At 42.2% G+C, this 11,072-nt stretch overlaps 1 protein-coding gene across 1 annotated transcript; it reads right to left on the bottom strand.

The window, feature by feature from the left end:
- Positions 1-1,790: 1,790 nt before the first annotated feature.
- LOC124131116 lies at positions 1,791-10,488 on the bottom strand. The gene is made up of 4 exons (XM_046494210.2): positions 10,135-10,488; positions 6,948-6,965; positions 5,436-5,621; positions 1,791-2,078 (listed from the first exon to the last, which is right to left on the bottom strand). The coding sequence occupies exons 1-4, from the start codon at positions 10,424-10,426 to the stop codon at positions 1,876-1,878; spliced, it is 699 nt and encodes a 232-aa protein (XP_046350166.2). The 5' UTR covers positions 10,427-10,488; the 3' UTR covers positions 1,791-1,875.
- Between the last annotated feature and the right edge of the window lie 584 nt (positions 10,489-11,072).

The following is an 11,072-nucleotide window of genomic DNA, read 5'->3' on the forward strand; positions in this document are numbered from 1 at the left end:
TCGCAAATCCAGCAAATGCTTAAAAACAAACAAAGCCCAAAACACCAAGCGGTAGCTCGAAAAAACCCCTCAATTAGTACCAATTTCTCAACGCATACTAAAATTAAAAACTCACCAACCTAAATGATTTAAAACTAAACACAACACCAAACAACCCTTTCATACCCAAACCCCTAAAATCGACATATCTCTCAACACAAAACTAAAACAATTAAGAAACCGACCCAAACACCGCTAATTCCACCACACTAGCATACATACACGAAAAATGGCCAAATTGGTGTCACATGTCATCTTCCCGAGGCAAGTGGGTTAACTGACTTTAAAAGTCAAGTTTTCACCCTTGCCGAACTAGGCTGGTATTATGGAGTTATAGTTTGGCTGGACTAACGAGTCTATGCGTAGTCTCAAAATCGCATAAGGAAATCGAAATCCGGTTCGTAAACTGTTGTGCAGATTTCGGTCGATTGCAGGATTTGCAAAGCATGTGCACCGCTAATTCGGTGCCAACAGATTTTCCCCAAATCTTTTCATGTTTTTAATCAAGGTGCTCACGTGATTTGATGCACTTTGCGCTGTAAGACCCGTTTTATCACAATATAGATATTAATCATTGATCAGATCATCTTGACTGGGCGCCGCCATTTTGCTTGAAGCAAATGCAAGTGATGCAAAAGGCAGAATCTGATTGGTCAATAGAAGAGGCATAGAAGGGACACAACTCGTAATAACCTACGATCGAGCCCAGAAATTCCAACCTAGCTCCCTTGCCTCGGGAAGATGGTCACATGTACACAGACGGGGTCCTCTGACCCTGACTCGACGGGATTCAGCATCCGCATCAACAAACCTACACAAGAAACACAATCCTATAGGCTCCCCAATAACCAATCAATCTTCACAGCCGAACTAATGGGGATAGTAACAGTCCTACACAACACCCAAATAAAAAAACCAAACACCACAAAAACCCTTATCCTAAAAGACTCAAGTGGGCTCAAGGCTATAAAAAAAACAAACACAAAAAACCCGTTCAAAACTAATACTGCGGATACTAAAAGGTCCGACAATCTCCGTAAACTAGGCAAAGACATAGAAATAGTTTGGATTCCTGCCAACGTCGGAGTGCCCCCGTAAGGAATACTCATTACCGGAAAGCGCACCTTAAAACCAAAACTAAGTAAGTATGGAAAGAAAAGAGAGAAGATCTTACCCTCTGCCTAGCAAGGGATAGGCTAGGTTCCCCGGAGCACCAAGACAACAACATCTACCACTATGTGTTGATCTGGCACTTAGTGTTTCTTGTATATCTATCTATCTGTGCAAAGTAATATCGCAAGCTATCAACTCCGTGTTGTCACTTCCTACCGAGAACCATAGGTCGACCGTGTGCATACATGAATATGCAAATAATCATTAGCAACGTCACGTGTGTCTCCAATACACGTGCAGACAATGCGTTGTTAGTATGTACAGAGGATCATGTACATTCGGTCGTGAGGACCAAATAACAGCAATCACTATCATCGGGGATTAACGTGCCCCTCTGTTACCCCATTTGGTATGTTCGTTTGTTGTTCAACACCGCACTCAGCAATATTGCAGCTGCACGACGGCGGTCTGTAAATCGAGTCTGGACCAGACAATCCAGTGATTGATATCATGAGTATTGATCCAGGCAATTGGGATACGATGACATGCATCAACCAAGTCAGCGAGCATGACAACCTAATCCCGTTAGTCGCCTCTTACGACAAGCATAGTCGCCTTTTACGGCAAGCATGGGTTGCTGAAGACCTATTCTACCCCGGATCTTCACGGGTCCACTGTTTTTCCGAACAGGAACACTTAACCATAGTGGTTTCAGTACCACTGTTATAGGAATATTTCACAGATGAATTTCTGTTTCTCATTGTCACAGCCTGTGTCATCATATGTTCGATCAGGCTCCAACTCAAGACAATCCGAGTCAGTGTCATCTTTTTTAAACCACGTAATTAACGAATCATCCGCCATCCATCTCCACTGTCCATCGACTGCTGAGTCGTTTGCCCCAAGGAAATACTCATTGTTGCCATCTAAAAGAAAGAAAGATGTAATGTTACAGTACACAAAAGGAGCTATGTGTGTATTTTTGGATTATCTGTACCGAATGAATTAGGGCTGGGACGGGTAACTCGGGTACCGGGTCGGGTGGGTACTGAGTAGGACTCGGGTACCCACAGGACTACCCGGACCCGTGGTTAGTCACGTGATATATTGTTTATTGACAAAAACTATCTAGAACTCTATGGTTACACTACAAGTCACTAAGGTTCGCATTTCTTTCAGATTATGCACACATTCCTTCTGATTTGTCATATGGTTGAATAAAGACATAACTTAATTCAACTTCAGTGTATGAATGACCAGATTGTTTAATACATGTATCTAAATACGTTTTGCCAGGGCTATTCTAAAAATCTTCCCAATCGGACATTTTGAGACATCTCCTGAGACCTGCAGTGGGTACCTGGGTAGTATATTTGGACTCGCCCCAGCCCTAGAATGAATTTACCTTGTCTATTATCATAAGACAATCTCTGCTAAAAGAAGAGTCCATTATAAGACAGTATAAAGGAATCACTATCAAACAGTGATGATACCAGGTGTTCGCGAAAAGGTGGCACCCGTCACAAACACATGCAAATGCATGTCAATTTTTCGGCTGAGGAGCACGAGAACATATGGTACACAATAGGGACATATTTGTCACTGTTTCGGCAAAATAACTCAAAATCGGGAATAGTCTCTTAAATGTCAATATGGTACACGGCAATGAATACCCTGTACCCAACAATGTCTGCGGTTGTTGTTTTTCCCATCACTGGAAAACGTTGTTTAAGATACTAGCATGTTCTTATGTGTACAAGTTGACATCTTGAACGGTGGGGGACACACCGGTAGCAGGAACAGCGCAAACGCGACAGTTTGAACCCCTCCCTTTTAAGAATGCTGGATCCGCCCTTTAGTTGATTTTTGTCTGATGGCAACTTAGAAAACCAAACACGGATCTTCGGCGTGGGGTGCAAACTTTAACAACAAGGCCACAACCCCCTTCATATTAAATATGAAGATATGACAGTTTTTCTTCTGACATGATGCCCCGGAGATGGTACGTAGGACCACGTCGTTCAAAGCGTTTTTATGGCGACAACATTTTTTACCGCATCATATATGTGTCTCTTTATTGTCGGCTAAACTTGTCAACAGTAGTGTAGTGTAGCTAGTGTAAATCCTGCTAGGGAACCATGCAGAAAGAAAGCAGAGGTACTGCAAACCCTCATGTTCCCTTGCAAGATGTTTGACGTTTGGTTGCTGGTGATCTATAGCCTGGGTTTTATATTATGTTGTCGTTTAACAATCTGATCATGGTATTGTTTTCAAGCTTTTCAAGCTAGTTTTCAACAGAAATCTGTGCACCTTTACGAGTAGTTTTACTTTCCTTTGATTGCATTTTTTCTAGAAAAGAAATGCATTACTTTTTCTTGTCAGTATATGTCTGAAAAACCGCTTACATGACTAAAAGTTTTAACTCACTAACTACTAACATCAATAAAATGTTTATAAATAAAAATATTGTTTTTTTTAAAGATATTCTGCAAAACAAGAAACGCAAAAGTAGTAAAATCGCAAATCTCTGACAGTTTTGCCGACATCCATACAAAATTAATACCAAAAATGAATTTGTCACTTATGCACGGATTCCGATTGATTCGTGTGGGAGGAATGAGGTTCAAATGTACTTCAGAAATTTGGTGAAAAGATGGAAGTTTCGCAACAACATAACCACGTGAGAGCATGGCGCCGAAACACCCCAACATAACATGCACATGCAACATCACTTGTTGGGCTATAACAACGTTAGGTTTTCATTTGCATGCCATCACAATCATGCAGCAAGGGAACAGCGAAATCATGCCACGAATGACGGAAGCCCAACGCAACAACGCCATCGACCGACTGCAAACATGAGAATTATCTTCAGCTGTATCCTGTATTTTTCCACTAGGCATCAAGCACCGTTACACGACTATGGAACCGTTATCAGACACACCGGACAACACGTGACCTTCCCCGATCCGGTCGACCACGTATCACTACTAGAGTGAGTGAGTGAGTGAATATGGTTTTACGCCGCTTTTATATCACTACTAGAGCACAGGACAGAGTCATACGACTACGGACCCGTGAAGATTCCGGGGTAGAATAGGTCTTCAGCAACCCATGCTTGCCTTAAACGGCGACTATGCTTGTCGTAAAAGGCGACTAACGGATCGGGGGGTCAGGCTCGCTGACTTGGTTGATGCATGTCATCGATCCCTATTGCGCGGATCGATGCTCATGATGTCAATCACTGGATTGTCTGGCCCAGACTCGATTATTTACAGACCGCCGTCATATAGCTGGTATATTGCTGAGTGCGGCGTTCAACAACAAATAAACAAACATACACACGACTACGTTACTTACGTGACAGAACCACCACGGACACTTCTACAACTACGGCAATACCAGGATTGCCTAGTATATCAGCGCAGGCAGTGAGGAACCGTTTATGCGCTAAAGGTTTTCGTGCTAGACTACCAGTTCGAGGTGTCATTTTGACAAACCTGCATCGTCGGCTGCGACGCCAGTGGTGTCAAGGTTACAGAGTATGGCCATAATTGCGATGGAGACAAGTTTCAAATTGGTTCAGTGATGAGTCACCTTATATACTTCGACGTGCGGATGGTAAACGTCGTGTTTATAGGCGTCATGGGGGACAATACAGGAACTGGACAGATTTGTGGTAGTGGTAGCGTGATGATGTGGGCGGTCATCTCCTACACTGATAAACCGACTTGGTGCAAGTTTTTTGGAATTTAACGGCACGACGTTACAGGGATGAGATTTTTCGGCCACATCCTTCCCGTTATGCAACAAGACAACGCCCGACCTCACACGGCAAGACAGCCATTTTCAGGAATCACAACGTCCAGGTCCTGCCAGGGTCCTCCAGGTCTACAGATTTAAACCCAATCGAGCATTTATGGGATACACTCAGTCTGGATCAACAACAACCACAGAACCTCCGACATTTGGCACAAGCACTGCAGGCAGAGTCGATGAACATTCTCCAGGCCACAATGGAATATGATTGCTTCCATGATACGACGATACAAGTCAGTTTGGGTCCCTAATGGTGGTCAAACAAGATATTGAGAACAGAAGACCTTCACCTTAAAAATCTACTGTTCCACGGGTGCCATATGGAACCTTGGTCGATGACAATAATTCTGAACAATCGATTACCATCTGATGATAATTCATATGGTATATAAAAAATTAAAGTAAAATCACTTTTGCGTTTCTTTTTCCCCAGAGTATATTTGGCTTTTGTAAACAATGCTGACCTTCTTCAACGATGTCCTCAACCACCGTTTTTCGTGCCTCTGTATTAAGCATGACCAGTTCGCCCCCCTCGCCCTGACAGACAGCAGCAGCTTGCATCCCTCTCTTCTTGTTTGTGTGGATCTTGTAGCACAGGTGTGCCCCCTCGTCCACCTGGTATCCAGGACTGCTGGCACAGGGGTAATATGCTGGCACAGATACAAGCATCATATAGTGGTTTTCTCAACAAAATAATAATAAGCAGGTCATTAAGAGATGAGGTGAAATTGAGTTTAACGTCACGCTCAAGATTATTGAACTCACCTACGTTTGTGTGTGTGTGTGAACGAGCGTGTGCGAGTGCGTTTGTGTTTAGTCTCTGTGTGTTAATGCCGGTTCTATTGTGTGTCCGATTTAATGCGAGATTAGTGCTCGCCCACTGAGATACCATGTCGCAATTTAACATGGATACCCTACTCATACACGGTATACTGACTCCGAGCCGACCAGTATTTGTTTAATCCCGTTAATGCCGTTAATGCTGTGAGGCGGCCAAGAGGTCGAACCACCGACCTTTCTCCGGAAAGGGCAGACGCTGTATCCACTAGATCACATTTCATCGGTACGATTTTGCAGCAAACGGAGTATAAGTTTTAACCCTTCACCCCCACCCACGACCATCCCCCACGCTAGCCTTGCATGCACGTGGCTATATACGTGCAGTAACATTGAAGGGGGCGTTAAACTCTTTTTCACCACTACTCCAAAAATAGTTAATATCGACCAGGACTGCTGGAAAGAGCCGCATTATTACGCGTCCTAGCGCGTTACTGTTATTTTTCTCTTGTGTCTGGGGAGGATGTGCACCGTGGACAAAACAAGATTTAGTTTGATAGAGGAAATGAAGATATAAGCTCCAGCCCGTCAGAGAACAAAGACCTAGTAATCCTTTTCAACAACAATGCCGGAATTAGAACGAAGCACTTGATCAACAATCCCGACAGTCTATAAATACGCAATGTTTAGCTAAAATATAAGGCGTCGATAATACTTTATCCTGCGTTACAGAACATTTTCAATCCCCCCCCCCCCCCCCCCCCCCCCCCCCCCCTCTTACGTACCCAGGGAAACATTGCTCTATTATTACTGAGTCTGTCAGTCAAGACACATACACATCTATTATCGATCGACGAAGAAGTTACTTTAAACTTGTCGAATAATTCAATGGAAAACATGTATAAACTTGTAAAACATAAAACACCTCAACTCAACAATGACCAGTGACACTGAACTTAGGCTATGTTTACAGTGCTAACTCGGCCCCTCAGTGGACTTATGGAATGTTTCGAGTCACGTTATTAAATTGATTAAGTATCGTGTGTAGGTGAGTGAATATTGCTTAACGCCGCATCAGCAATTTTGCAGCTATTCGCGGCGAATCGTGTGTAGGAATTAACAGTCGACTCAACATGTACTTTCACTATTTGTGCGCGGCTAACTTCTCAGAAGAAAACGAGTGACAATTTTAATCTTACCTTCCGGATAAGGTCGACCTAGAAAAAAGAGATGGCATATATGAGTTGGTCAAATAATATTGGCAAAGAGTGAAATACATATACGCGTGTTTTTTCCACATGCAGGTACATGTACACCGTCATTTCCGCAGGACTCCACTGCAGGTATTTTTTCAGTTTCTTCCGGACATGCCTCTCTTTCAGCGATCGTTTTTATGTGGAAATTACGGTGGCCCATAAGGGACATGGAGCCTGTTTTTCCATATTTTGATATTTCACTTACATTATCGTAACCTTTTGCAAATTAACACGATTTGTCTTACAAATATGTGATAAATCATGTGTAAAGAAGATATTGAATCGCTGAAAAACGAAACGAAAATGTCAAAAACTAAAATGAAAATACAGAAAACTATTTCTACCGCGGTGATAATATTCCCACCGCGGTGAAAACTATTTACACCGCGGTGATAATATTTACACCACGGTGATAATATTTACACCGCGGTGGAAATAGTTTCCTGTGTATTCATTTTAGTTTTTGACATTTTCGGTTTGTGTTTTTGACATTTTCATTTTAGTTTTTGACCTTTTCGTTTTGGTTTTTGACATTTCCATTTTTGTTTTTGACATTTTCACTTCTCATTTCAGCGACCCAATAGCTACTTAAAAGTACATTTTCCATGTTTTCGGATGCTTTTATACATGATTTATCACATATTTGTATGGCAAATTGTGTTAATTTGCAAAAGGTTACGATAAAAGTAAGTTAAACATCAAATTATTGAAAAACAGACTCCATGTCCCTTATGGGCCACCGTAGGAAATGCCCCGAATCTGTTAAGTATGGTTTTATTCCGCTCTTTTAGCAATATTCCACCAATATCACTACAGGGGACACCAGAAATGGGCTTATCATATGGTACCTATGTGGGGAATCGAACCGGTCAAGCAAAACATGCTTGACTGTGATTCTCTTATGACAAGGGACACAAAACGGAGGATCCTCACCTTTTAATAGATACTCATGGGTATATCGACTGTGGCCAATACGACATCACATGACACAAAACGACTTCGTCATATCTCGAATGGCAACCCAAGTAGGTATAACCTAGGGTTGGTTGTATAGCATGAAGTTTGTTTATACCTATTTGAGTGTTTCCTCTTCTTTTGCATTAGATCTTTGATGTAGCATCTACAACAACCTCAACATTGGCAAATTGACTTATTGATAATAAATTGAGGGATTGTTGTTTCCTAACACATTCTACAAGAAGGGAGCCAGAACGAAGTCGGGTCACACTTTTCGCATCTCCACAATATCCATGGATTGCTTTAGAAGGGGTTCAGTTTGATGGGTTGGTGATCTTTAGCTTCGATGACAAGGAATCGAGCCCAGGAATCAAAATTTGCAACAGTCTCAACAGATGAGCCTGATTCTAAATGTCTACGTTTTGAATCAGAATAATTGTGAGCCATGGTGAAAAGATTTATTTAGCAACCCTGCTCCCCAGCCACTATGGAGTTTCAACAAGAACAGTGTTAAATAGCACGGGATATCCATTATGCAAACACCGGGGATACAGGGTTGTTATATTCCAGCAAATACGACACGAATAGCTATATTTATCGACCAATTCAATGTCAGACTGGTTCGCCCTTGACAACAATTTATCCGGAGGTCAACATCACCAGATTGGCCCATGAGCCACCACCTTCTGGCATAAGCACCTAGGCAATTTATTCCATCCAAAATTGTGAATTCAGACAAGTTATACATGACCAAGACCAAAATATACATAAAATACAACACAGGTGTGCATATACAAATTTATGCACAGGGCGTGACATGAACAGCCGATTGATAGGACCGGGCCCATCGTGATGACGTTAGTGTCAATGTAGTGTGTTCAAAGGAACACAGTTCCAGGAACCAGTGCCGGTCTAATACCAGACCCACCTCCTCAACTGACACAGCGGCGCAACCCACGGCAAAGGGGTTGCCAAATTCGATCGCCTTTTTCGACCAGCAATTGAGGACACATTCTTATCTACCCCGGCTCGCCATGTAATCGTAATCAGGGTGATCTTGGTTTCGAACCCACGTTCAGAGCATTCTGGTATCTCACGATGTATGTCATGTTTTTCTTTGGTTTTGTGTTTGTTGTTTAAAGCCGAACACAGCAATATTCCAGCTATATGACGGCGGTCTGTAAATAATCGAGTCTGGGCCAGACATTCCAGTGATTGGTATCATGAGCATCGATCCAAGCAATTGATCCCGTTAGTCGCCTCTGACGACAAGCATAGTCGCCCTTACTATTTAATACGAAACTGGATATATACATATAAGTCAGAAATAAAACAAATATTAAAAGAATTGTATATGATATTAATATGAACAGGAATTTGGGATAGCTACGTCAAAATATATCAATATAAGATGGTAACTGAAAATAAATTGTCGTTTTACTTAAGGTTCAGATATACTTGTCAAGACAAAATGTATACATTTCGAACATGAAGATCCTTGTTACAAATGATCTTCAGGAACCCATGCTTGTAAGGTGAGGTGAGGTGAAATTGGGTTTTACGTCGCGTCCAAGATTATTGCACTTATATAGCGACATGCATGCACGTGTATGTGTGTGTGGCTGCTTGTACTAGTCCGGACTGATGCCGATTTATAGTGCTAGCTCACTGAGATACCATGCCGCAGTTTAACATGAATACCCTACTCAGACACAGTATACTGACTCCGAGCCGACCAGTCCTTGTTTTAGCCCCTTAATGTCGAGCGCCAGACAGGGTAACAACAAGTACCATCTTTTAACGTCTTTTGGTATGACGCGGCCGGGGATCGAACCCAGGACCTTCCGCTCTCCGGGCGGACGCTCTACCACTAGACCACGGAGGCGGCCCCATGCTTGTAAGAGGCGGCTACCGGGATCTGAGGATCAGGCTCACTGACTTGGTTGATGCATGTCATCGTATCCCAATTGTGTAGATCAGTGCTCATCATGTCATTTACTGTCTGGTCCAGACTCGATTATTTACAGACCGCCGTCAAATAGCTGTAATATAGGAGCGCGGCGTTAAACAACAAACAAACAAGTAAACAAAAACGTATTCATTCCATGTACTTTTTGACTTTGACAGGCATATACTTACATGAATCTACGTGAGCTACAGAAAAAATACTCACCGGGTAAGTCATATCCAATCCAGCCTGGTTCCTCTTCAAAGTTCAACACTACGATTTTCCCACCATGTAGACGGCAAGTTCTGTTTTGTAGATAGTAGAAGAAGGACACGCATGTCCAGGTGAGGCCACAGGTTGCCGCACAATCGGCCAGATGGTCGGATGTCAGTGTCTTGATTAACAGAAATGACGTAGGCTTTTGTTCTGTCGAGGAAACCGATAAAGATGAGTTATAACACTGATTGATAGAATCAGCCGACTTGATGAAATGAATGAAAAGAAGCGGCAATATCATGTTAAAAATGATATATATCTCTGCAAAACGAAATGCAAAACGTCAACGCCAGAGAAAGACCAGTTCCAATTTATTCGCCTGGAGAGAATCCTTTCGGTATAGGAAACAAATTCATTATCTTTATACTGCGTGAATCACAAACAATATAGAATCGATCAACGCTGCATGTTAAACAAGACCACACGAGTGTACAGACCAGATCACCTGCTTCTGTTTGGTGCAGCGTATTGATTCGATGTTTCGATCAAATTAGCCATCAAAATAATATATTCTGTAAAACATTAAACATTTTGAAATCTTTACTGAGCACTTGAATGTTGTAACCTTGATCAACAACTTTAAAGCAAGAGTCGTATGACGCTGTCTGAAGTCGTAGAAAGAACATGATCGATTGGACCTCAAAAGACGTTAAAATGTAGGCGGTTGTACTGGTTTCCTTTATTCCAGGTATAAACTCCAAATTATGGAATAAATGATTGTTGAAAGTTGACGCCATCCCTCTTGTCATACAATCTTGTAGGTAGTTTTGTTTGTCACTCTTTATGCATATGCGACCCGTTAAGATTCCAGGGTAGAATAGGTCTTCAGCAACCCATGCTTGCCGTAAAAAGGTTTCTATGCTTGTCGTAAAAGGCGACTAACGGGA

This window comes from Haliotis rufescens, unplaced genomic scaffold (genome assembly GCF_023055435.1).
Source record: "Haliotis rufescens isolate VD_foot unplaced genomic scaffold, xgHalRufe1.0.p SCAF_10, whole genome shotgun sequence".
NCBI lineage: Eukaryota > Metazoa > Mollusca > Gastropoda > Lepetellida > Haliotidae > Haliotis > Haliotis rufescens.

Coding starts and splice junctions, on each gene's coding strand:
- LOC124131116 (XM_046494210.2), bottom strand. CDS start 10,426: ATGATATTGCCGCTTCTTTTCATTCATTTCATCAAGTCGGCTGATTCT. Junction 2,079..5,435: donor TGAGGACATCGTTGAAGAAG/GTCAGCATTGTT, acceptor TCTTTCTTTTAG/ATGGCAACAATGAGTATTTC.